Below are 24,633 nucleotides of genomic sequence, written 5' to 3' on the forward strand. Positions count from 1 at the left end.
AGGGAAGGGTCGGTGAAGGAGGCATGGCGACGGTCCCAGAACTTACCGGTGCTTTCTCTGGCTTAGTTCGATTAGAAAGCGCGTGAGGAGTCGAGACGAAGGGTCGAAGAGGGTAGGCAAGGATTAGGTGCAAGGTCTGTCGGTTATTTTTGTTGACCTCCCTGCTCAACAAGCTTGTTGACAGTTGGTGGAACTTTGTTGGCCGTGGCAGACAGCTTTGGCACAAGGCGACGGGAGTCAATGTGCAACGCCCAGAATCGCTCGTGGAACGTCTTGGCGTGTTCTTCCGTGACACCGTGTGTGAGCATGGAACGCCGTACGAATTCCTCGACGGGTAGGTGGAGAAGTTGGGAACCGGTCTCTTTTGGTGCAAGGTGATATAGAGCGATGGAGGGGCTACCCGACTATTATATCGCGTTTGTTATTCAGAGAACCCTATTGTATTACCAGAATTCTGAGCTGACTTACCTTTAGCTTTATGTAATTGCGTACGTCCTTGTTGCGCCATGTAGTTGGAACATTTGGGTCATATCCCGCTGGTTTATTCGGCGGCGGTAAAGTCCGCAGCATCTCGGCGTACCGGAGTGTGTTCTTGGTTGCTCCCGTGTCCAGGAAACTGGGGTTGATGCAGGCTAGTACGGCTGTCTAGCACTTTCGACCGGTGGAAGGGTCGAAGAGGTGCTTGAGGGTTTAGTCAACATGCTCTGCCGAAAGGGGACGTATGGCTTCTTGGATTGTTTTCCATTTGTCGAGGCCGAATCCACGCCTGAAATCGCTCGGATGCAGTCTTTGAGGACGGAGAGACTCATGTTTATCTCACGGGTTTCCTTCATTCTGTCAGCGGTGTGATCTGCAATATCTCGTGCTGCTTCGGATCCAGCAAGGTCATTCAGGTATAGGTATCCATCGTCGATAGTCTCAGGGGTTGAATTCTCGACTCTGATGTGGCATATCGCATGAGTACGGGAGGACCCAACATTCTTTTCCGTCAATTTTGTCTTCCTGAAAGAAGCAGCCTGCTCGATCAGTTCGAGTAGCTCACTTGTGCTCGTGACGCTATGCTCAATCGTTCCCTCTGCAGGCGCGTTTTTGACATGTCTCTTAACTTTAATAGCGATGATTGGCTGTTACTAATCACTAGTGCGGATATCCGCAAAATATCCTCATATCCTCGCGGATATCCATGGATATCCTCATTGAGGATGTGGTGTAGGACCCAATATCCAATGAAGAGGATATGCCGCAGTCTAGATACACCTCACAATGACTTAGACCTGATGATGTTCGGCCAATTTTTGCCCTCTAATTTCCTCACTATTGCGTTTCTCCCGCTGAGGTTAATGGGGATTACTTGGTAATTCTAGATACCATCCTTAACTCTGAAAATATACGTGTGTGAAAGCAAGAACTAGGAATATTTGCTTGCCCGAAATGATATCTTTCAACATCAGTCTTGAGTTACAGCTATTGAACTGCCCAGGTGGAACAGTGGTTATTTTTGAACCGGAGGGCGTTTCTTCTTTTTAGCCTTCTTCGCCTTTTTTGGAGACACTCGGTTCGCGTCGAGACTTCCCCGATTCCCATGTGAAGACGGGTCTGCACCTGAAATCTGGGCCACATGGCTCTGAGCTTGGCCTTTGTTTGCAGCCTCGGGGTGTACTGTTGAATTCCAGGGTAGCACATTGGAATCAGGAGCATTGGTAAAAGACAAAGATCCATTTTGCCACTCTTCTGCCTCAGAAGATACTTGAAGAGTCGTCCATTCCCCAATGTCTCTTTCAGCAGGGTTGTCTGTAGGTACAGGCTCCGGAGAACAAGCAGGCTCCGAAGAACAAGCAGGCTCTGTAGAAGCAACTTCTGGGAGAGCAGACTCTTCAATTATTGGCTCTTCTTCGGGGGCTGTTTCTCCGGCAACAGCGTCAGAGGGAAAATTGTCATCGGGAGCAGTCTCATCGGGAACAGGATCTGCAAGGGCAGGCTCTTCAGGAAAAGACTCTTCAGAAGCAGGCTCTTGAGGAACACAATTTGTCGCGTGTGTTTCATTCGATAATTTTTCTAATAATCCGGTAAAAAACTTAAATTAGCTTCACCACTCTGTGACAAATCTGGTGTCTAGGAGTCTCACCATACTGCTCTTTAATAGAAAGCCAGCGAATGGAAACAATTTCGACAATCATTTTCATCAAAACAATATCAAAATGATGATTTTGTCCAAGGATACTGTAAAATCCATGAGGACCAATCCCTGGACCTTCAGGCATCAGCGTTCGCTGCAAGTTTTCTTCCATGTAACTTGAAAGCCATGTTTCACCTGCGGGGAGACTCGAAAAGACATCCCTCATCACCCGCATCTTTTCAAGGATAGGAATCTCCTCGTCTAATAGCTCCATCTTCTGTTTGGCAATAGTTTCAAGCTCGCAAAGATCGTAGGTTCTTGCCGCTTGGTAAACTAGAACACTCCTTCTGAATTCCCTGGAGATATCGGATGTGCCTTCGTCAAGAGGCGAGTTGACTGTTTCGTAGTTGCCTGTGTATAGGAAGTGTACGATAGTATGTCCGGCATCTTCATGAACATTAGGCATGACGATAGTAGAATTCTTTTCTTCAAAGATTGGTCCATGTGGTGGAAATTTCTGAAGAAAGAAATCATGCGGAATACTGTATCGCTTATTCCCTATGGCCAAGTTAATGAACTGGGATTCGTAAGGCCCGCGAAAATGTCAGAATCTGTTTAATTCAAGTTATCCGGAGTACCTACGATGAAAAAGGTCGATTGTAGTCGATCTTTGGAGAACTCTCCGTAGGCAGGGGACACTCGACGACCTTTCTGTGCTTTGGTCGTTTCTTCAATTTCTTTTCCGCCATTGTTGACATTTTTGACTTTCCGTTATCGGCTAATGACCAGGCGATGAGCTTAAGAGAAATGATGAGGATGAGAACTCGAGATATCCCGACTTCATCTAATATAGGCCCGAGAAGTGACAAGCAGATTGCATTGTGTAATGCAAGTGTGAGCTGTTCTGCAAGCCAACTGAAACACGTCACCTGCGCAGCAAGCAATCAGGATCCTGTACTCCTGATTTAGTAGGGGCTTTCTGCGTTTATGAGCTCACAAACACCCGGGCCAGCGCTACGCCTGTGCAGCGGGAGTGCAGTGAGTGCAGTAGCGCGGTTGTATCGAAGGATTCGAAAATTTGCAGTATTTAACAGCACTTACTCCTGCAAATCAAGAACAGTTATATTGGCAGTGTAATGCTGGTACATTACAGCGATTTTAATCTCAACTGGCTGTCCTGGCGTAGCGCTGCCCAAGGATTTCATACACCAATTACCCTTTCCTCGACCATCACGAACAGGCGTTAACAAGGGTGATTACTGGGGACCAGCTACGACTAGGCTGATCGGGCGCCAATGCGACCCTTGCTATATCCAGTCAGTAATTCTCACCAGAATCTCCTCATTTAGGATACGGAAGCATCAGGCAGCAACTACTCCCTGTCATGTGTATGGCAATGTTGGGTTGGGCCACGTCGGATGCGGCAGAAGAGCGTTGCCCAGGCCCCCAACATGCCCCGCATGCCAGAGTTCTCACGGCGGAGCCTCATTTTCACATCTCTCCCATGGTCACATTGGTCTGTTCGACAACGGAAAGCTTAGGATATCCACGATCGGGGTTCTTTCGTTTTATCGAGTCTCCATTATCTCCACTCCAATCAAGCTTAAAGTTCATTCCACGTGGGACACGGCAGATGAGTAACCTGATTTATTTGAACACTAGACCGTACGATCAACACGATGGATAACCACGAAGAAAAGATCACACAACCCAGGTATGCGTTTGTCGATCTTTCTGGGATTCAAGCATCCATCTCATCTTGGACTCGCAGATCCACTTCGGACGAAACAACAAAACATTGCAAATACCTCCTCCGTTTCGGCTAGCCCGAGCCTAAAGCCATAAAAACATCTGGAGATTCCTCTCTTCCACGCCAAGTCTTCGTTTGCGAATCAACCATGTCTCCTCTGGACACCAAGGCCCCGCTATTCCGCGTGGAGGGAGCACAATACAACTGGCAGGCTCTGAACCGCAGAAGCTAAACCGCGACGACCTGGTTATCACAGCTTGCAGCAAATTAACGCCATCGCTCACGTCTCACAATTATTTCTGGCCGATTCCGTTCAGAATCCATGGCGTTGTTGGTACTGTCGATGTCGACTATCCTTCGTTCTTTGTCTGCGCCTGCTGCTTCAGTTATCGGGGGTGGGTAACTCTCGCTAATGGGGAACGCTGGCGGTTTGATGAGATACAACCGGGATTTCCGAATATCGGTCCGGGGTATTACCGCTTTAATCTTCAGAAGGAGCAGGCTGAGTCTGATCAAGATAAATCATGTCGGAAGGTGCTTGTGTGGGAGAAGTACAAACCCGAAGACTTTGATAGGGATGGTCTGCCGGATTTGCCCGCGCAGTTGGAAAAGAAAACATCAATTTGCCATGTCGATTTTAATTGTAATGGGTAAGCTTCTCTTTCGAAGTCTCCGATATCTGCTACTATGAGTCGCGAGGGAATTGTCTCCTTTGAAGGGTTGGAGCACGGTAAGCGCTCGGAATATACTGAATTGATTCTCCTAACGGGGCTTGTGGCGGCGAATTTTGAACATCTAGAGTTTGAGAAATGGGCCTCATCCGATGAAATATTCTAAATAAACGCTATCTGCCACGTCACAGAGAATGGTCTTTACAAGGAAATTGAACTGTTGAACTGCGCTGGTCCATTGTATACACGTTTAAGCGGTGTAAAAAGCGGCGAGTACTTAAGAAGGGCTGTCCCAGACCAATCGCAACATTCCGCCGGCAGAATAATAACCACCCAGCTGGGCCGAATGTGAACGAGGTTATCCGAGGCTCACGGCTTATCTCTACTCCTTCCATTCTCTCCTTTAAAGAACATACAGACGATCAACATGGCCGCCCGCGCTCCCTACATCGTGCCCGCGCTCAAGAAACACACTGCCACGGTCATCATGGCCCACGGCCTGGGTGACAGGTTCGTCAACAGTTGATCCGAGAACTGAGCAAAGCTAACCAACTCGCAGTGGTGCCGGATGGTACGAACCGACCTGATACTCTCCCTCCTCTCGAAACGACTAAATTGACGGACTCCTCTAGGATGGCCCTCGCTCAGAACTGGCGCCGCCGCGGCATTTTCGAAGAGGTCAAATTCATCTTCCCGAATGCGCCCTCTATCCCCATCACAGTGGTACGCTCAATCGCGTTGCACTTTCTCGAGTCTTCGCTAATTTTTATTGTATAGAACATGGGCATGAGCATGCCTGGCTGGTACGATATCTCCAACCTCGGCAGCGACGTGAGCCACCCCTCCCGCAACTCTGCAAGAAGCAACCTTGGAACCTAACATCCTCTCGTCCAGCTCCGCTCCCAAGATGAGCCCGGTATCCTGCGCTCCCGCGAATACTTCAACAGCCTCGTCAAGGCAGAGATGGACTCGGGCATCCAGTCATCGCGCATTGTGCTGGGTGGATTTTCGCAGGGCGGCGCCATGTCCGTTTTCACCGGGTTGACGAGCGACAAGAAGCTCGGTGGTGTCTTTGGTCTTTCGTGCTACTTGCTGCTTAGCGAGCAGATTAAGAAGTTTATTCCGGAGCAGTGGGCGAATAAGGATACGCCTTTCTTCCTTGCCCATGGTGATCAGGATGATATTGTTAAGCATGTGTTTGGGAGCAAGTCTGCTGAGAAGCTCAAGGAGCTTGGTGTGACTGATGTTGAGTTTAACACTTACCCGTAAGTTTCCCTTTTGTCTTGGTGTTTAGGTTATAGCTGACTTTTGAAGTGATCTCGGTCACTCGGCTGATCCCCTTGAGGTCCATGACCTCGAGAAGTTCCTTGGGAAGGTTCTGCCTCCCCAGGAGAGCCAGTCTTCTGGCCTATGACTTGATGGAAGTCGTCCCGGGGGTGTTGCTGATGTGCCATGGGGTTTTGGTTTGATTATTTTTGGGCTTATGGTGCTGCTCGCTGCAGTTGCCTGGTCTAGATATATATCCCGGCCTGCACGGGTGGATAAGCAGGAGTAGAATATTTCACGGTATTAAATTAACATACTTGCACGTTCAATCAGGACGTGTGACGTTGTCCATACATAGATTCATAGAAATGAGAACGTTCGCCTAATAATGCATTGCCAGTCCGACGCACGAATAACCACGACACTAGAAGTACCGAGTCCAACCGTTGACAAAACAGCGTGGATGAAACAGGAGAATCGTCACATGCCCCACACCGTGCGCTGCAGTACTACAATCACCCCCTCATCGCCTTGGCAATAGTCTCCTCAATCGCCTTAACTATAGCCTCCGTATTCTTCTGATCAAACGGAACCATATGCTTCGACCCATGATCATAAAACGCCGCATTGGCAGGCTCACAAAGCCCATACAACTTCATGCTCTCCGGGTAAAGAGGATCCAACTTACCCACAACGTGCGCCGTGGGGATCTTAATCGGGAACTCATCCTGCTTCGGCGCAATTTGCTCTATCCCCGAGCTCTCCCACGGCACTCCGCCGCAAAGAAAGACCGCGACGCGGAAGAGGGGTGCAGAGGTCGGGTTTTCTTTCGAGTGGTGGATAATGAGTGCAGCGGCGAGGGCTGCGCCTTGCGAGAAGCCCATTACAGCGTCGAAGGGTCCTTTCTCAGCGATTGTGTGGTAGGTGTGTTCGAATGCATCGTTGAGGTTGGAGCTTGGGAGGGAGGGGTAGCGTGGGTAGTGGTTGTAGAACGGGCCATCGACGATGCCTTCTAGTTCTGCACTTGTGTGAGATTGAAGAAACCCTCACTTTTTGCTTGGTTTACGTACCAGCTTCGACCTTTGCGTCGAGGCTGCCGTTCATAAAAGTGAAGACATGGCCCTTGGCTGCGAGGGCCTGGCGCAGGCCGCCGGTTTGGATCTCGAAGATCTGCGATGGGTCAGTATTGAGTACCGAGTAATGTTTGACGCATGAAGGGGAACGTGCCTCGCTGTTCGTACTGGCGCCGTGTAGACACAGGAACCGCATCTTGGATGATATGGTGGGTTGTTGGTATAGATGCAAGAGGACGGCAGAATAGACCGGCAGTATTGTAGGATGCGGGAAGGAGAGTAAGCCGCGGAGAGAAGAGAAATCTGCAGCGACGGGAAACTTGCAGGTTTCCTGGGCGATGACAGGCTTTCAGACCGTCGCAATAGCCCGAGGGCGCATGCAGGGGGTCTCAGCCCTAGCGATGCGGGGCGTTGGAGAAAATGTACTGGCAGCTGCCAGAATCGGAGATCGCATCGCGTTCCACAGTGAACAGCATTGAGACGGCTACTGCAAGACTGTAAATTTTGTAGTACTTTTGAGAATCTAATTTACCTAGCATAATATATTTGAGTGACTTCTGTTATACTACTCTCAGTTATACTCAAGGCTATTGCACTGTTCACTTGGAGCTGTCTGCTTATCAGATGGCAGGTGACCAGCTCCATCGGCATTCTGCAGCGCCCTCACGTCTCACGTTCTCTCCCTCTCAATCCCAAGCCCACGCCAGACGAGTACGACGTCCCATTTGTTTCCGGATTATACGGGCGCGCTCTCCAGCAGAATTTCCGATCGTCCATCCGATCGACTTGCACCACATGTTCGCCATTAGCCGAAACGCGCACCTCCTCGGTCCCGTCGCCGCCATGGCCCTCACCCCCTCTCTGTCGCCTTGATCTGCGAAGCAACACTCAACCATCGTGACAATGGAATTCCGTGATATCGCTGCTACCAGTGGCTTTGCCACCCACAGCTTGCGACACCCCTTGGAGGGACTGTCCAGCTTCGGTCCGACCTTGAACGAAGCCACTTTCGGCCTCCTGGGGTCCTCATTCAAGCCGGAGCGCGACATTCCCAGGTTCGAGGGCAAGACAATTCTCGTCACTGGAGGCAAGCTCGTCGGAATGCACTAGACAGCGACAGCACGCAACTAACATTCGCAAAGGCAACACCGGCCTCGGCAGGGAAACCATCCTCCAGCTCGCCAAACACCATCCGTCGCGTATTTACCTCGCCGCGCGCACTGAAAGTAAAGCCCGTGATGCCATTATCTCGATCCAGTCGCAGCTCGCCTCCCCCGCCGATATCCGGTATATCTCGCTGGACCTCGCTTCCTTCAAGTCGATCCGCGCGGCCGCAGACAAGTTCCAGTCGGAGAGTGACCGGCTAGACCTCCTGATCCTCAATGCAGGGACAATGGGAAACCCTGCCACCAAGACGGAGGATGGCTTTGAGGTGCAGTTGGGTACCAATCACGTTGGTCACTTCCTGCTCAGCAAGCTGCTGCTGCCGACGCTGCAGAAGACCGTTGAGCAGATTCGCGCGAGCGGCGCGACTCCCGATGTCCGCGTCGTGAGTCTGTCGTCTGCGGCCCATATGATCAGTCCGACAACCTTCGAGGAGCTGACCTCGACACCCTCGCTGCTGTCTGCCAGCACCTGGCATCGCTACGGCGCGTCCAAGGCTGCGAACATCTTCTTTGCGTCGGAACTCGCGCGCCGACACCCGGAGATCCTCTCGGTTTCTGTGCATCCGGGCGCCGTCAAGAGCGACCTGTATACGCATGCCAAGTCATCCAGCTCGTTTATGAAATATAGCCTGGAGCTCGTCTCCTCGATATTTTTCCGAAACACCTCGAGCGGGGCGTTGAATACCCTCTTCGCTGCGACCACCCCGCGGGACCAACTGGTCAATGGCGCCTACTACACCCCTGTTGGATACCGCAGCGACGGTACCGAATTTGTTCGCAACGCTGACATTGCTCGCCAACTGTGGGAATGGACTGAAGAGCAGATTTCCGAGCGGAGCTAGAGCCAGCTAAGGCGGATACATAATTTTGACATCGGATACCATCTACGTTAATTTATATCACCATGACAGACTTGTTTATAATCGCCTTGAGATGCCATTTCTCGACTCGAGCTAGCAGCTTGCAAATCGCATGTCACATACAGCATCAAATAATCCATTTCCTACCTTCTGAATCCGTATCTTGCTCTCTTACAAACGCAGCTACAATCTACTTGGCCTATGCTGACCGGAGGCAAAACTACGAATGTCATCATCATGATCCCAATCCCAGTCATGAGATTCGCCATTCTGAAGCCCCGAGGCCCTCTGAACCTCCACCTGCATCATTTCGCAAAGATTCCCACTCGCTACGCATCAGCTAGGAACTACAGCCTCTCCCCAGGTGTTCCCAACCGACCCGATCCCAACATGGGCCGCATCGTCGTGACCGGCGGCTCCGGCAAAGCCGGCCAATACGTGATATCCGAATTGCTCTCTGCCGGACACCAAATCCTGAACCTGGATCTCATGCCGATGTCCCACCCAGACGTGCACACGCTGAAGACCGACCTTGCTGACAGCGGGCAGGTCTTCAATGCCCTCTCGGGCCAGTGGCAGCTGCACGAGCCCTTCCCGGAGGGACTGCCTCCTCGCCCGGACGCTGTAATTCATCTCGCCGGGTACGCGCGTAACATGCTTGTCCCCGACAACGAGACCTTCCGCGCCAATACGCAGGGTACGTATAACATCGTCGAGGCGGCGTGTAAGCTCGGCATCCGCAAGGTTATCCTCGCCAGCAGCGTGACGGTCTACGGCGTCTCGTTCGCCCAGGGCGATGCGGATTACCCTTACTTCCCGATCGACGAAGACCAGGACGTCAATCCCACCGATACATATGCCATTGCGAAACTGTGCAATGAGCGCGTGGCGCGCGGCTTCGCGGCCCGCTTCGGGATTGATATCTACATCCTGCGTATTGGGCGGGTGATCGAGCCGGAGGAGTACAATGATGATATTTTCTACAGCTATGTCCACGAGCCGGCGCTGTGGAAGGTGCATGGATGGTCGTATATTGATGTGCGTGATCTGGGCAGGATGTGTGACGCTGCACTGCGGACGGATGGGCTGGGGTTCCAGGTTTTCAATGCGACGAATGATGCGATGACGAATTTCAAGCGCACGGAGGAGTTTCTCAAAGAGCACTATCCGAATACGCCGATTGTGCGGGCGTTGGAGGAGTTTGAGGTGCCCTTGTCCAATGCGAAGATTAAGCGGCTGCTCGGGTTTCAGGAGAAACACCCGTGGAAGAAGTATTTTACGTTGGCGGAGAAGAAGGCGAAAGCATGAAAATCAGAATCAATTGAGTTTCAATTTGGTATTCACGACTCGAGTGTTGTATCTTGGTCTATGCTGCGTAGTCCTGTAGTCCTGTCGTAGTACCTACTGTCTTAGCAGTTAAAGGCGGGCCGGAAGCAGAATCGGGTTTCCAGTTTCTTAGGGTTTAGCCGAGTCGCAGCTGGTCGCCCACAAAACCATGCCCAGCACCGAGCAGCCGATCAGACCAGCCCGCAGAAAGTGCAAACAGCGGCAGAAACCTCGTAGAAGTGTAACAGAAGAGCCGTAGACGTAGGCAGCCGCGCGCGGCGGTCGGTGGTGAGAACCAGCGTTAGCGAAAACCCGCGCCGAACTCCCCACACAAAAACGGAGGCGCATCATCTCGCTCCAACCTCAACTTCGACTCCATAACCCCTCCACCAACCACCACCACTCAACCGGTACGCAGCAACCCCCCGATCGAGACGTGCTGTCGCTCGAGAAGAGCACACGCGACAAGATTCGATTCGAATTATTATCGCCGACCCCCGCGGATCTCCTCGGCTAACTTGTCTCGCGCTTCAGATCACCGATCACCCCTCACATACCGACATCATGGATCAGGCCAAGCTGGCGAAGATGCAGGCGAGCGTGCGGATTGGTATGTGAAAATTTTTTTTTTTTCTTTGGGTTCGAATTGTCTGTTTGGATGCTGGGAGCGAGCTGGAGCAGGGTTGGAGCTGTGAGTCTTGAGCCGGAGCTTGGATCGGGCAATGACCGCACACAATTGCTCTGGTGGACTGGCTCATGGCGACAGCCTCTGGCTTCGGCGAGCGATGAGCTTCGGCGGGCTTCTGACTGTGATTTCAATGGCTAACTCGAATTTTCTTCTGTTTACAGGGTATGTATCGGTCATTTTCTTCTCTCGATTTCTCAACACATCCTCCGTCACCATGCGACACGGATGAAAATCTTCACCCGCGAACACATTCCCCTCTACACCCGCTACTACACCCCGTTTCCTGTCCTGCGCGATCGGGCGGGCCCGGACTCGACGATGGACTTGCCTTCCATATCCGCGGCAAAGCAAGCATCTCCATCCCGACCGATTCGCACAAATCCATAGCCCACCCCGCGCAACACGCGCCCATCACACACACCACACCCAGAATGAACGAGAACACGAACTAACAACAAACAGAGGCAAGGGTACTCCCCGCCGCAAGGTCAAGAAGGTCACCCGCAACTCCGGAGCCGACGACAAGAAGCTCCAGGCCGCCCTGAAGAAGCTGAACGTCCAGCCCGTCCAGCAGGTCGAGGAAGTCAACATGTTCAAGGAGGACGGCAACGTCATTCACTTCGGCGCCCCCCGCGGTAAGTATAACTGCCCCGGCCGCCTTTACAAAGACCGACAAACTGATTACGTTGAAGTCCACGGCGTCCCCTCCGCCAACACCTACGCCCTCTACGGCGCCGGCGAGGAGAAGGAGCTGACTGAGCTTGTCCCCGGTATCTTGAACCAGCTCGGCCCCGACTCCCTGGCTTCCCTCCGTAAGCTCGCTGAGAGCTACCAGAACATGCAGAAGGCTCAGGGTGAGAAGAAGGATGACGATGAGGATGATATTCCTGAGCTGGTTGAGGGCGAGAACTTCGAGAACAAGCCTGAGTAAATTTGCTCAAGGATGGAATTCGAACTTGAAGTTAGGTAGTTTGCCTTTAAAATCTGGGTCGTGCTATGATCAATGAAATGAATTCAACCGTTTCTGAATATGCTTTTTCTTGAGTTGGGATGGTGTCTAGTTCTTGTGTGAGGTTTGCGGTTCACTTGTTTCTGAAGAGGATTTGCAAGTTGCAATTATTTTCTACCCCAGGGTGATTGGGCGGAATGATCCTAGTATTTCAATACCCTTCCAATGCCCTGCCTATGCTATGAGAATCCGGAAAGCTACATAAAACACTCCAGCATAAGTCCCAAGGACATACTTCGTAATCTGCAGACGAGACCTGTTTATCGTACAGCAAAAAAAGATAATCTGATAATCCCACCACGACGCCTATTAATGCTATTGCTCAATCCATCTTCAAGTTATCCCTCAGATACCCAGCTTCACTGGGCTCGATTCGTCTGGCGACGGCGTGTTCGTTCTGCGGTAACACAGGAGCGTAGAATATGTGCAGATGGTCAAAGGTCCACATGATGCAAAGTAATTGCAATCACACCACCATTTTGTTGTCGGAAAGCACAGAGGTATATCTCCCTCAAGATTCTTCCTTCAATCCGCACATATCCGTACCCAAGATCATATCGATCATGTACCAGAATCGCCAGTACATGTTCGACCGGTCGTTGTCGAATGTTCCGTCCTCGCGGATCATCGGGCCTTCGCCGACGATGTCGCCGGTGAACCAGCTCAGGATCGGGATGGAGCGGAGGATGCGCTCGAAGAGTGTGGGTGAGGGTGCCAAGGCCTCGGTGAATGGACGGAGTTTTACCCTCTTCACGGTCGGGATGTGTGTCATGTATTCGGATTCGGGTTGAGGCTCATCGCCTCCGATTGATTTGCGTTTGTTGAGGCTGGACGTGGAAGTAGAGGTTGCGAAGCTGCTCGATGCGCCCATATTCGTGGTTAGAGGTGCTGTCGCTGTGCCGGAGGTGGCTGTTGTGGTTGTGGATTCGTTGAGAGAGGGCTCCTCTTCTTCGGGGGTTCCGTCTACCGTGGCGGCGAGGTTGTTCATGGCGAAGGAGCGAGGAAGGGTCGCCACGCCACGGCTGCTGTTCTCGCGGCTGCTGAGGAATGCAGTCGAGTGTGCGGTGGTCAGGGTTCGGTTGGCCTTGGAATGCAATCTTTGCGATTCCACCGAGTCCTTGAAGATTGGTACATCCTCTACGGCTCCATGGTTGACGTACAGCTCGCAGGCAACGAGGCAGCCGTCAATTTCTTGCGGGGAGTAGAACATCGCGCGGTCAGCGGCCGACGGTGAGTCAAAGGTGACCTTGATCCAGTGGAAGCCGCCATCATAGCGCTTGGATTTGCGATTCGCCTCGGCGGAGAGGTTCTTGCGGATGACGACGTCGCCGCTGAAGAGCTGGCCGTATTGCGAGGCGTTGGGGTCGCTCCGTGGGTAATCTTCACAGATCATGCCTTGCGAGATACGCTCGTACTTGTCAATGACCTTCCACTCCATCTCCTTGGAGCGGTATCCACGGAGGACGCACTCGGTCGCGGCGCCATTATCGACCTGTTTGCGCGAGTTGTCCAGACTGGACGAAGATGTGGATTTCGGGATTCCCGGTACCTTCTCTTCTTCTTGCTGCTTGGCGAAGAGCTGGCCGAACTCAGCTACGCTGGGGTTCTCGCGCTTAGCGGGTGTGCCGGTGCGGGTTCGTGAGCGGGCGTTGTCCCAGCGGGTGTTCCTCCTCTTGCCGAAAGGTCCATGTTCTTCGACGGGTCGGCGGGGGTTGCGAGACTCACTGGAAGCTCAAAGTCAGCACGGACAGGAAATCGAGATGGAAAGGTGGTCTTACTCCTTGTAGATGTAGCCCCAGGGCAGCATGTTGCCGTTCTCATCTCGTGCGCGCTCCTCTGGCGGCACGGCGTGGTACTCCATCGTGGACGAGGCGCTGCAATTATTTGCAGGGCAGCAGCAGGAGATGAGAAAGGCGCAGTCTGAGAGTGTCTGGGTGAGTAGAGCACCTCGGATGGGCAGGGCGCGAGTCGACCAACACAAGCCGAGAGGGAAACTTTTTGGTAAACAGCCGTTCACTGGGGAATGGGTCATGTGATCGCGAGCCAGCCCAAACAGCTGGCAGTGACGAGTGTCTAGTCACTGCCATACCTTGTAGTCCGTACAATAAAAAAAAAACTGACTGCAAATTTTTCTAACCTCACCGACAGGATTTCGTGTATTTTATGTCTTGAAGTGAAGTGTTCACTTTTAAATCGACTAGCCCATGCTTCACAATGGGGTTGCCTGTGGCCTTCACACATACTTGAGAAAAGCTGCCCAATACAGCACCAAGTCGATTCTCTCTATTGCAGCATAAGCTTCGCATACAAGTCAATCTTATAAAGAAGGGTTTACTATAAAATAATCTACGGGGCTACTTATGCACCTGTAGCTGTTGCAGATGCTGTTGAGATGGCCGGAACTAACAACAATCCGAAAACACATCCAACAGATACCTCCACAAGCTGATCTATGACCAGCTGGTGGAGATGTGGCCATTTAAATCTGCTCGCAGCGTCAAAAGCCTGTGCCATGCTCGATTAAAGACCAACCTACCCTACCTTAGGGTAAAGTAACATCAAAATATAATCAGATAAAAGATACAATCACGCTCAAAAGTTCTGAAGTTGAGCAGTTGCCCATTCGGTTCCCAAATTCGGCTGTTGCTGCGCTGTTTCACTGGCGGGGACAGTCTCATTCTTCGCCTCCAGCTGCTGTCGCTTGGTCTTGGAGCTCTGCAGCTGCCCCTCTACCACCCGGGCCTTCAACTCCGCCTCGCGGATCCTGGGTGCACATCAGGTTAAACAGCGACGATGAAATGTGAGCATATCGGGACGCATACTCTTGCTGAAGCTGCTGCAGCTGCTCCTGGAGCGCTTTGACCTGGTTCGAGTCTTGTTAGCGATCTCCTTCTGACGGCGATGGTGGGAGTGGTCTCCACGCTAGATGACACCGGACTCACTTCCTCGGCTTTGCCCATTGTGCTGCGATGTGTGAATGAATGAATGTGTGTGAAGGTGAATAGGGAATAAGGACAGGTGTGTTCAAGTCTGAATCTGGGGAGACATGGAGAAAAGGGATGTTAATAGATCTGCAAGGTGTTCGGTCTATTTGTTTGACAACTTTGTTTTGATGAGCTAATAATGAAGTCAATCGGCATGGAATATGCACATTTGAAACACTCGCTAGGGTTCTATCCTTCATAAATCTATCACATAGGATAGGACCTCCCTGGTTTCAGATATATCAGCTCTGGCCGGCAGCCGTGGAACTCGTCGCACCGGCCGATCCTGGCCCAGCTGTCATCGATCCCGGGTTCCAAACTTCGGCAGTGTCAACGCTAAATTCGATGCAAACAAGAATTGCTCATCGATCGACACCACTTGAAACATTCTAGTTTTGATGCAGGAACGTTATTCGCTCGGCGTGTCGCTCTAGTCCACACACCTCGCCAAAATCACCGACTTCTACCCCGCGACGATGCACGTAGTCCACAAATTCCGGTAAAGCGCATGAACCCCCCGGTCCGGATCGGCATGAAGGGAGGGGTACGATTCGATCGTTGATGTTGATGCGAATGTATGTCTGATCGGCCTGAGAGGTGCAATTCAGTCGTTCCAAAGTTATTCGTGCGCCCATCGGGAGTATGGATGAGGTTTTCCAGAGTCGGTCGGTCGGGACATGCGATGTCGGTAAGTTAGTCCCACTGGGATCGGATAGGATGCCCAATGCTGTAAGGAAAGGGGCAATGTCGCCATCGTGGACACTAGTCGTCCTGTCAGTCGGTAGGCCTGAGCGTCTCAGTCAGGGGGGAACTCACAAGCTCAAAAATAAAGGCCCTGCTTCAGGACCAGCCCGAAGTAGGGTGGTTGTCGCGTTCAACCACAACCAACCCATCGTACCAGCGTAGACATTTCCAGGTCCAGCGCGATAATAGTGGATGACATCTCGAGCATACTCAAAGTTCTTCCAGTCTTCCTTCGTAAATAGATCGCACCACGGACTCGACCCGCGAACCATAATCTCAAATCCGCACATCTCCTGCATCCCATAGACTTCCATATTACTAAGCTCACCCAGAGCAGGATTCTGTTCAAGAAACCGCTGTGCGATAACTGGAATGTATGTATCTTGGAAATATGCAAGCATTTTCGCTCCATAGTCATGGCCGTGTGTGATATCTTCGAGGTATTTGTGGCAAGTATCACCTGGTGTGAGGGTATCTGCGCCTCGTTCGAAAGTCTCGGGGATAATGTCTAGTTCTGCCCGGCCTGAACTCTCCCAGTCAAGGCCGAAGAGCCCAGAGGCGAAATGGCGCGCCGTGTCGATGACGCGTTGGGAATCGCTGGCCCATAGTCGGACCTTTGTATCGCTTGGTAGGAGGTCATGGTATCGTGTTCGGAATCGGACTCCTGTCGTAAATGCATTCAACGTACCCGCGTAGGGGCCGGTGCTGGTCAACTGTCCGAAATCTCGGGAGGGGTTGTCGGTGAAGTAGCTCCAGTGGTTGAGAAATGCCAGGGATCCGTTCAGTGGTAACCCGAGGGACTTAGCACGCTCAAGGAATTCAATATGGCCTATGAGAGAGGTCAGATCCTGAAGAGGCCATTCGGAAGGACGAGGCTAACATACGGTTCCCTGCCGATGTCGTAGGGTATCTCTCCGCATGGCGCGACATCTATGGCAATCAACACCCGTAATAGAACAGATGGATTTCACAATCCGGAAAATTGAGAACAAACCATATGCACTTGATCAACCGAACATCCATCAGGCGGCGCAAGGCACGACGCGTTCTCGCGCCCGTCCATCTTCTCGATCCAGGGTCCATTGCCGCCGAGATGCTGAAGAATATTCCATTCTTCCTGGGACTTATCGGATGAGCTTCCAGAGACAGACTGGGACGGATGAAACCAGGTCTTCCAGCTGGGTGTGTGGGGAGACTGATGCTGATCGCGATATCCCCCGGGTGGAGTGAATGACTTGATTACTAGGAAGGAGGAAACCGATCCACGGTTGTAAAACGCGATAGCCCCGATGATTGCAAAGGTCGGAAGTGCGACTTTCAGGAGTGAGCGTAGAAACATTGTCTAGGCTTGTCCGGTGGTCGCGTGCTCATCGCAGGAGTTGTAGTGTCGAAGTACCGGCGCGAGGACGACGATCCGTAACGATGCCAAGCCGGGGCGAATTGATGCCCTCGTGCAGCACGCTGCAGCAACCTGCCAGGAGCACATGACACATACAATGAGCTTGCCAGGTGCTATTTATCTGTTATATATTCACTCATAACAATAGATCATATGGCTCACAAGCGCAAAGTATCCTCCATTATATGTGGGCTGTTAAATTGCCAAGGGATAGAACGCACCGTGTTCTGGAACACTTGTGAGATATAGTTCACCACTTTTTTTGAGCAGGGAACACTGCGAACCTCCACGACACTCGTGGAAGAGGGAACTAGAATTTTACTACTAAGGTCAGACTCTTGGATAACTGAAGATATTGAACAAGGGGCTTTACTTTTTTCTTTTTCTTTTTCTTTTTCCCTTTTGCTTCTTAGCAATCAACAAAGCAAGCTCATTTTTATTGTCGATCTGGTAGCTTAGGCTATATGAAAGAAAAAGCAAAAGCAAAGCAATAAAGCGAAAGATCACAAATCAAAGACCATAAACGATAGCGACGAGAGAAGAGAAAGGAGAAAATATCATCTCTATGAACTTCCACTAGTCTCGTGAGCAGAACAACAATCGCCTCAGTTTCGAACAACAAATGTGCATAAGTAGGGTTTCTCATCCTAGCAGGAATCACATCCCCATAAGGCCAGACAGTAAAAGACTTGATGCGGCGAGTGCCACGTGGATATCCACCTATAATCATGGCAGCGGCGACGTTACCAAGAGGTGTACCGAGAGTGGTGTCAAACATGTCCGGATGGCTCTCATAGGTAAACGTTTGCTTGTCACTGCGTGGCCATATCAAGCCAGTCTCATCTGAATGTAACTTGTTATCAAGGAAATCAAGTGTGTGGTCATTTGCCATCTTAGTAATATAGATACGGGTCAGCGGTTCCCCTCCTAGAGCGAAAGACTGTTCGTAGTTTGCCATGCCAACTTCAGAGATATGTGGGATATTTGGGTCTCTTTCTCTCTCAAGAACATCGAGAATTACTATACCAGATGCACACAGTCCAATCCACTGCATACGGTCAGTGGTAAATTGAACACTTTCGTATGCAACGTCAGTGGGAAGCGATAATTCTGCATAGAGGATCATAACGTTAGCAGTGCTAGAACTAATGGAGAAATCGCCATGGTCCTGAGTCCTAAATTGCTCAAAATCCAAGGTAACAGGGGAAATTGTGCAACCTGGCTCGTTAGGATCTTCCATCCATCGGCGTCGAAGTGCTCCAGCCTGCTTGAATGCATTATACCGTGCTGCTGAGCGTTCAACAGTGTAGAACGGATCGGGTCTGGGAGACGGTAAGCGAGTAGTATCTTGCGGAGCGCTAGTAGCTCGCAGAGGAATAGTAGCTCCCGGAGGAATAGTAGTTCGCAGAGGAATACTGAACTGCGAAGGGTTATAAGGTTGCGGAGGGATACCAGCATGTGCGCTAGTACTACCTGTAATTGCGTTAGAAGCATCTTCACTAGCAGAGTGTTCATCAGCAGCAACCACAATTGTAGTAGGTTGAGCGGCAGGCGGATTCGGAACCAACACCTGATTATCTAGATGTTGATGGTTCTGAATTTCTGAAAGTTCGTAAGAAAAGCCAGCTCCAGCATTAACTTGAGAGATTTCGGGTGTAGGTGTAGCCGTTTGAGCACCAGAGCCTGACTTCGAGTCAGAGATAGTAGAGCAGCAGGATGATGCTCGTCGCAGGCGTTGATGCCTGCGGCGATATTGTCACTCAGTTGGCGAGACATTTTGGTGATGTTGGTAATGTTGTGAATTGTTAGTTTTGTGTAGATGTGCTTTGAATTATCCTGTAGATGCTTGGTGAGTTTGAAATGTGGTGAAAACGAAATACTCGAGGCAACTCTTGTGCTTCTATACTTTTCGTGGCTCCACCAGATTTCCGAAAATAGGCCAGGATGCCGAGGATACGATAGACAAAGGACAAAGGGAGATACTAGAGTCGAACAAAGACTAGACATTGTGTGCATTATCTGGAGAAAGCAGAAAAAAAGGCATGAGGTACTCATCTTAACAACTCCATCAATCGTCCAAAGGCAAGGTTTGTCAGAGGTAAAAAATCCAAGCCAAGACGTTTTGGCTAATTAGACAGCCTCAATATCGAACCGCATATCGGCGCCTGGGGCATCGCACCCCCAAAGGGTAATTTGACTGATTCGCCGAGTGCCGCGGGGAAGAGCGCCCAGAAGGACGTAGGCGGCCACCTTACCGAGCCTGGTGCCCAGCAAAGCATCATATTCTGGCGTTCCGATTTCCCAAGTGTACGGTCCCTTATCTGGCCAGAGAAGGATATGGTCTTCAATTAAAGCACTCGTTTCATCTTCCTGGATGTTCGTGATGATGATGTGCCTCAGCCCTGCGAGGTCATAGCACTGGGCGTAGAGGGCCTGAGTGATCTGTGAGATGTAGGGGGCGTTCCACATCGGGTGCGAACTGCGCTGGATCTCAGCAAGGACAACGATACCCGGTCCGATGGTTCCCACCCAGGTGAGAGAGCCGTGTCGGATTGTGTAGTTCCGATAGACTGACTTACCCTTTTCGACGGGTGCATCGAACTCGTTTGGGAGACCGAGCTCAACGACCTGCTGGTGAAGCTCCCCGTGGATATTGTGGATCTTTGGCTCCATCTGGGCCCTGAGTCGAGGATTAGATTGTAGATAACTGAGGTCTTGGGGGGAGGTAATGATGTAGCATCCCTCGTAGTCGGGATCTGCAAGCCAACGGCGGCAGAGGGCTCCACTGACCTGGAGAGATCCATACTTACCTTGCTCGGGGGCGGCCTTGGACTTGTTCATGGAAGACATTTTGAAAGACGAATATCGGTATGGGTATCGAAACAGTTGCGATTTGGTGTCGGAATCTGATGGCCGGGGGGTGCTGCCCGGAGGGAGCTGTGTAAGAGATGAGCGAGATTGGTACTATGGCCCGCCCAATAATAAACCACCCCTCTGCTGACCTTATGCCCAGTGGATAGCATTCAGTCACGTCATCGATTCAGAGCTTGTATGAGCATGTCAGTGGATTCCAACACGCTTTTTCCACATACCATTTCGTTGCAGGACGATCATCCTGCGCGATTTGTCCGACTACAGCTTCTCTTTCGTGACGACCGAGCTTCGCTACTCGCCAAGGATCTCCAACCTGACAACTCCATCATCCATTTGTTTGTTAGGTTTGAATTGTGTGGGCTCCGGCCATGTCTTCAATGATCTACTTTGCCCAGGATTGTTTTCTGGGCAGTCCATCTGACGACAAAATAAAAGGCCGACAGTTTATAAGTTGACTTCTTTGTCCCTTGTCATAGTGGCTGTACCTTGCAGCCTACTGGGGGCGGAATGACTCTGTTCCATTCACAAATTTGAAAGGTCTCACCTCTCAGCTTTCCCTCATTAATAATGCGAGTCCTGCTCGAGATTCTCGAGTTCATATTGCAAGTAGCAGCCGAGATATTGCCTTACAAAGATATCCTGCAATTGAGGCTCGTCAACAGTAAGATCTGATTCCATTAAACACTGGCAAGCCATACATATTACTATCTCCCAGGTTTCCTTTACAAAAAAGCTCTGGTCAGCAGACTTACTCCCCGGAAAATAAGCACAATCTTTGGATGCTGGGCCATATTTCTCTACAAGCGAATATCCACCTGGTACATGATTGATGAGCGCAAGGAGAGAAGATGCCCTTTCGCCGACTTGATCGAAGATGTCCTTGGACTACCGCGCATCGCGCGACTGAAATCCGAAGAACGAACATTGTCATTGACAAGTTTATATGGGATTCGAGGAGGTACCAAGGGATGGGCAATCATTAGAATATTTCGTACTTGATCATGTAAAGGGCAGATAAAGCCGAACATGTATTGATCTATTGAACATATTATCGTCAAACGCTAGTCTATCAACGTCGCCATCATTTGTAAAACAGGGAATGAAGGATACAGATGTCTAAGCTCTATTTCCCTTCAAACAGTCTACCATGCAAAGCTCTCTCTCAAGTGCTATACAAGAATCGAGGGTTCCGGTCACCAAGCTCTTGAATTTCCGCCTCTGACATAGAAGCAATCTTCTCGTCCTCGAGACCGCGCGCCCGGCGCTTGTTAATCTCGCGAAGAGCAAACCACATGGCACCGTATAGGGTACCCGCAAAGCCGACCAAGCCAAGTGTGACTGCATTACCGCGAACGTACCGCGGTGCCTCGGAGGTTTTGTACAAGAAAGGAGACATGACACCGCTGACGTTGCCGAACGTGAGCTGTAGGCCCGTCGCAAACGTACGTTTGCCGTATCGGGGGAGGTTCGTAGGTAGCCAGGCTAGCGGTAGACCGACAGCGACGTACAGTCCCAGGGCAACCATGAGAGCACCAAGGTAGTGTACTCCGGACGAAGAGTCCGAGATCATGATTCCGTATCCGACGACCGAGATGGCACTGAAGATACAGACAAACAGTGCGCGGTGCTGTGTCCGATCACTTATCCATGCCACTATGAGATAAACAATCGCGCCGAGTCCGTAGCAAGGGATAGTCAATGCCTGGACTTGCGGGACAGACCAATTGCCCATTCCCTCGATGATAGTCGGAAGAAAGGTGCTGTACCCGTAAAGCATGGTGTCGACGCCAAATTGGCCGACGCAAAAGGCATAAATCTTCCAATCGAGAGCGCCCTCTTTCACATCCGCCCAATGGAACTTTTGCGCAGATGCCGTTTGCCCAACGTACCGGCCCCGAAGACGAACGACAAGTGCACGCTCGTCTTCATTAAGGTAGTACGCGGTATCGGGGTCATCCGCGAGGTAGAACCAAGTCACCAGGCCCAGAATCACGGTTGGAATACCTTCCAGGATCATGATCCATCGCCAACCGCGCAGGCCGCTAATGCCATCCATGAATCCGATACCGTAGGCGAGGAGTCCGCCGAAGGCACCTGCAATCGCAGCACTACTGAAGAGATACCCCGTTCTCAGGGCGATTTCGCGCTTGCTGTAGAATAGGGTGAGGTAGGTCATGAAGCCTGGGAACAGACCGGCTTCGACGACGCCGAGCAGAATTCGGCAGGCGATGAGGCCGCCGTAGCTCTGGACGATGCCCGTGAGCGTTGCGATGATGCCCCATATCACAGAGATGGCGGCGATGTATCGCGATGGTCTCAATTTCTTGATGACCAGGTTTGAGGGGACCTCGAAGAGCTGGATGGTGGATTAGCGGCTGACTTTCAGGTTTCGGCCGACGGCTGAACGTACACAGTAGGTGACGAAGAGAATGGAGACGGCGACCTGGTATTGATCACCGACTAGTCCAATGTCCTCTTCAAGCCCGTACAAACGGGCGTTTCCAATGTTCACTGGAATTGGTCGTCAGCAATTATTCGACGGTCGCAAACGACATGGTGAGTCAGAATGGCACCACATACCTCGGTCGAGAAAGCTGAACAGGTACAGGAGTACCACAAACGGGAGGATATGCAAATCGATCTTGCGAATGAGTGTTCGCTCCATCTTCTCCTCTTCAATGGTCGGCACTGAGCTGGTCTCCTGGAAGTCGTCGTCTGCGCCGGGCGGCCCCACGTCGCCTTCCCTCTCGATTTTGGATAGTCCCTCCATCTTGGAGGGGGCGACTGCGATATGTCTGGGCACCAACACGAACGAACTCGAGTGAGAAGGGTGTTATTGTCGCGGTTGCATCGCGCGTATCAACACGCTGGCTGTTCTCTGGGGAAGTAGGATGGGGTTTGGAGAAAACCCGTGGAAAATTTGGAGGTTAAGGTTGCCAAGCGCCAAGGCACGCGGAATGCGGGATCGGCCCTCGCTTTCCATTTAGCCTACCCTAAGGTATGATCTGCAAGATGCATCCTTGTTGTCAGTATCGACTTGCCTGCAGTCGAAATTACAATATTGGTATCATTGTGATCTTTGTGATCTCCTAGCGGCATGGATTTAGGTATTCTGTCCTACAGACAGAGTCGTCCACGAGTCAACCACCGTTACCGATTTTTGTGATCAAGAGTCTCGTTCATCGGCTACGAGTTCGTGACACTGCATCGCAGATCACCTTTCTGGGCCACAGAAACGTCATAGCTTGATATAATAAGGGTCTGAGCTTTGACCCACCCCGATACGACCATTCTTGAACCCAGAATTCGGTTCGTTCTTTCCACGCCTCAACTGCCCAAAAAATGGGGAAAACCATTCTTCGTTGACCATTCTAGTTGGACCTCGAGGGCACCCGAGAGGTTTTATCGTGAGAATCGATGGAGATGCACATCCTCTTGCGAGTTTCATCTCGCCTGGAGATCCACTGACTCAAACTATTGCGCAATCGGGTCGAATTGCACAGAATGCGCTTGCGACCACGTGATGAGATGCCAGCATCACATGGCTCATGCATTTCTGTTTTGAGAGACTTTGTTGCCCATTCTTTAAAGGCCCAAAGACATCGGCGAAGACGTGGCAGAAACGAGCATTTCGGTACGCCCAAGCTAGGCTATATTAACCCATCTAGCTCAGATAGCTGAGTGTCTACTGTTCATTATTCGCCCACGGAGATTAGCTGAAGATTATTTTTGAATGTACATGCGTCCATAAATAAAATATTTCAACTACTTACCACCCCCAAAGCACTACCGCTGCCGGAATGGAAAAATGAACAGCCAACCAGATTCACTCACACTGCTTCAATATCGAAGCGCAAATTAGCTTCCAAGTTGTGTTCCCAGGTGACGACCCGGGCAATGCGGCAGGTTCCTCGGGGATACACACCTAACACGAGGTATACAGCCACCTTTCCCATCCTGGTCCCGAGCAAGGCGTCGTACCCCGGGGTACCGTAGCCCCACACCACACGGCGATTGCCATTGCCCTTATACATACTGGAGGCCATTTAAGGCCATTAGCCTCGGAATAAAAGCCTCTCCTGGATCAAATACTTGGTCTCCTTATTGATGATGAACGCCACAAAGACTATAAATTCGACGAAGTCTCTTCACATTGTGGGTGGAACAATCCAAGTTGGGATGATCGATGGACAAAGCGCTGCCCGGCTGATCCAGTGTCGTATCAAAAGGTAGAAGCCGGCGGATCCTTTCTTCAGTCATCCCAGGAATCACTTGTTACTACGAGTATGATATGTAGTTGAATGTTCCGATTAGGCCTCGCCAAAACCCGCCCACGGCCCAAACCCGCCCACGAAAACCCGGCCCACGGGTTGGGTTGGGTCTTAGTCAGCAAACCCGTGGGCGGTGTTGATTTATAGTGATGCTTCAGTGTTTATGTTGTTTAGGGGAGTTGATTGTCTAAGATACAGGTAGACTGGTGAACAGGTATATAGGCATGCACGTGATCCCAGCCCACATGATTATCCCAGTAACCGTGATATTTCAACACTCCCACTCGCTGATATCCTTCTGACGAAGGAGATTAGCGATCTTTTATCACGGTTGTCAAGCCCCATTAAAACCTCCCAAAACCAGTGGTAAAAAGGAAGGAAAGGGTGCTTGCATGCCGGTCTTTTGTTTTGTTTTCTTTTCTTTTAGTTTGAAGGC

At 51.1% G+C, this 24,633-nt stretch overlaps 12 protein-coding genes across 12 annotated transcripts; 3 read left to right on the forward strand and 9 right to left on the reverse strand.

The window, feature by feature from the left end:
* Positions 1-143: 143 nt before the first annotated feature.
* Positions 144-2,582, reverse strand: N7532_002712 (uncharacterized protein; the record flags this gene model as incomplete). Its single annotated transcript, XM_056615206.1, has 5 exons — positions 144-404; positions 469-616; positions 700-1,124; positions 1,505-2,055; positions 2,126-2,582. 5 exons carry the CDS (start codon positions 2,580-2,582, stop codon positions 144-146), a joined length of 1,842 nt encoding a protein of 613 aa, XP_056478178.1.
* Positions 2,583-4,964: 2,382 nt separating this feature from the next.
* N7532_002713 (palmitoyl-(protein) hydrolase) lies at positions 4,965-5,951 on the forward strand (the record flags this gene model as incomplete). Its single annotated transcript, XM_056615207.1, has 6 exons — positions 4,965-5,047; positions 5,097-5,108; positions 5,170-5,260; positions 5,315-5,368; positions 5,432-5,802; positions 5,852-5,951. The coding sequence occupies 6 exons, from the start codon at positions 4,965-4,967 to the stop codon at positions 5,949-5,951; spliced, it is 711 nt and encodes a 236-aa protein (XP_056478179.1).
* Positions 5,952-6,318: 367 nt separating this feature from the next.
* On the reverse strand, positions 6,319-7,072 carry N7532_002714 (uncharacterized protein; the record flags this gene model as incomplete). The annotated part of the gene is made up of 2 exons (XM_056615208.1): positions 6,319-6,821; positions 6,874-7,072. 2 exons carry the CDS (start codon positions 7,070-7,072, stop codon positions 6,319-6,321), a joined length of 702 nt encoding a protein of 233 aa, XP_056478180.1.
* A 707-nt stretch (positions 7,073-7,779) lies between these two features.
* On the forward strand, positions 7,780-10,210 carry N7532_002715 (NAD-dependent epimerase/dehydratase family protein; the record flags this gene model as incomplete). The annotated part of the gene is made up of 3 exons (XM_056615209.1): positions 7,780-7,931; positions 8,038-8,804; positions 9,330-10,210. 3 exons carry the CDS (start codon positions 7,780-7,782, stop codon positions 10,208-10,210), a joined length of 1,800 nt encoding a protein of 599 aa, XP_056478181.1.
* Positions 10,211-10,792: 582 nt separating this feature from the next.
* N7532_002716 (nascent polypeptide-associated complex subunit family protein) lies at positions 10,793-11,847 on the forward strand (the record flags this gene model as incomplete). The annotated part of the gene is made up of 5 exons (XM_056615210.1): positions 10,793-10,838; positions 10,910-10,919; positions 10,995-11,078; positions 11,379-11,551; positions 11,609-11,847. 5 exons carry the CDS (start codon positions 10,793-10,795, stop codon positions 11,845-11,847), a joined length of 552 nt encoding a protein of 183 aa, XP_056478182.1.
* Positions 11,848-12,436: 589 nt separating this feature from the next.
* On the reverse strand, positions 12,437-13,786 carry N7532_002717 (uncharacterized protein; the record flags this gene model as incomplete). Its single annotated transcript, XM_056615211.1, has 2 exons — positions 12,437-13,649; positions 13,704-13,786. 2 exons carry the CDS (start codon positions 13,784-13,786, stop codon positions 12,437-12,439), a joined length of 1,296 nt encoding a protein of 431 aa, XP_056478183.1.
* Positions 13,787-14,517: 731 nt separating this feature from the next.
* On the reverse strand, positions 14,518-14,885 carry N7532_002718 (uncharacterized protein; the record flags this gene model as incomplete). The annotated part of the gene is made up of 3 exons (XM_056615212.1): positions 14,518-14,689; positions 14,748-14,788; positions 14,868-14,885. The coding sequence occupies 3 exons, from the start codon at positions 14,883-14,885 to the stop codon at positions 14,518-14,520; spliced, it is 231 nt and encodes a 76-aa protein (XP_056478184.1).
* Positions 14,886-15,721: 836 nt separating this feature from the next.
* On the reverse strand, positions 15,722-16,583 carry N7532_002719 (uncharacterized protein; the record flags this gene model as incomplete). Its single annotated transcript, XM_056615213.1, has 2 exons — positions 15,722-16,482; positions 16,538-16,583. 2 exons carry the CDS (start codon positions 16,581-16,583, stop codon positions 15,722-15,724), a joined length of 807 nt encoding a protein of 268 aa, XP_056478185.1.
* A 905-nt stretch (positions 16,584-17,488) lies between these two features.
* Positions 17,489-18,828, reverse strand: N7532_002720 (uncharacterized protein; the record flags this gene model as incomplete). Its single annotated transcript, XM_056615214.1, has 3 exons — positions 17,489-17,512; positions 17,630-18,735; positions 18,813-18,828. 3 exons carry the CDS (start codon positions 18,826-18,828, stop codon positions 17,489-17,491), a joined length of 1,146 nt encoding a protein of 381 aa, XP_056478186.1.
* Positions 18,829-19,182: 354 nt separating this feature from the next.
* On the reverse strand, positions 19,183-19,902 carry N7532_002721 (uncharacterized protein; the record flags this gene model as incomplete). The annotated part of the gene is made up of 1 exon (XM_056615215.1): positions 19,183-19,902. One exon carries the CDS (start codon positions 19,900-19,902, stop codon positions 19,183-19,185), a length of 720 nt encoding a protein of 239 aa, XP_056478187.1.
* A 1,186-nt stretch (positions 19,903-21,088) lies between these two features.
* Positions 21,089-22,696, reverse strand: N7532_002722 (putative MFS transporter; the record flags this gene model as incomplete). Its single annotated transcript, XM_056615216.1, has 3 exons — positions 21,089-22,282; positions 22,337-22,437; positions 22,507-22,696. 3 exons carry the CDS (start codon positions 22,694-22,696, stop codon positions 21,089-21,091), a joined length of 1,485 nt encoding a protein of 494 aa, XP_056478188.1.
* A 1,060-nt stretch (positions 22,697-23,756) lies between these two features.
* On the reverse strand, positions 23,757-23,960 carry N7532_002723 (uncharacterized protein; the record flags this gene model as incomplete). The annotated part of the gene is made up of 1 exon (XM_056615217.1): positions 23,757-23,960. The coding sequence occupies one exon, from the start codon at positions 23,958-23,960 to the stop codon at positions 23,757-23,759; it is 204 nt and encodes a 67-aa protein (XP_056478189.1).
* Between the last annotated feature and the right edge of the window lie 673 nt (positions 23,961-24,633).

The sequence above is a fragment of the Penicillium argentinense genome (genome assembly GCF_028826775.1).
Source record: "Penicillium argentinense strain IBT 30761 chromosome Unknown utg000003l_segment0_segment0, whole genome shotgun sequence".
NCBI lineage: Eukaryota > Fungi > Ascomycota > Eurotiomycetes > Eurotiales > Aspergillaceae > Penicillium > Penicillium argentinense.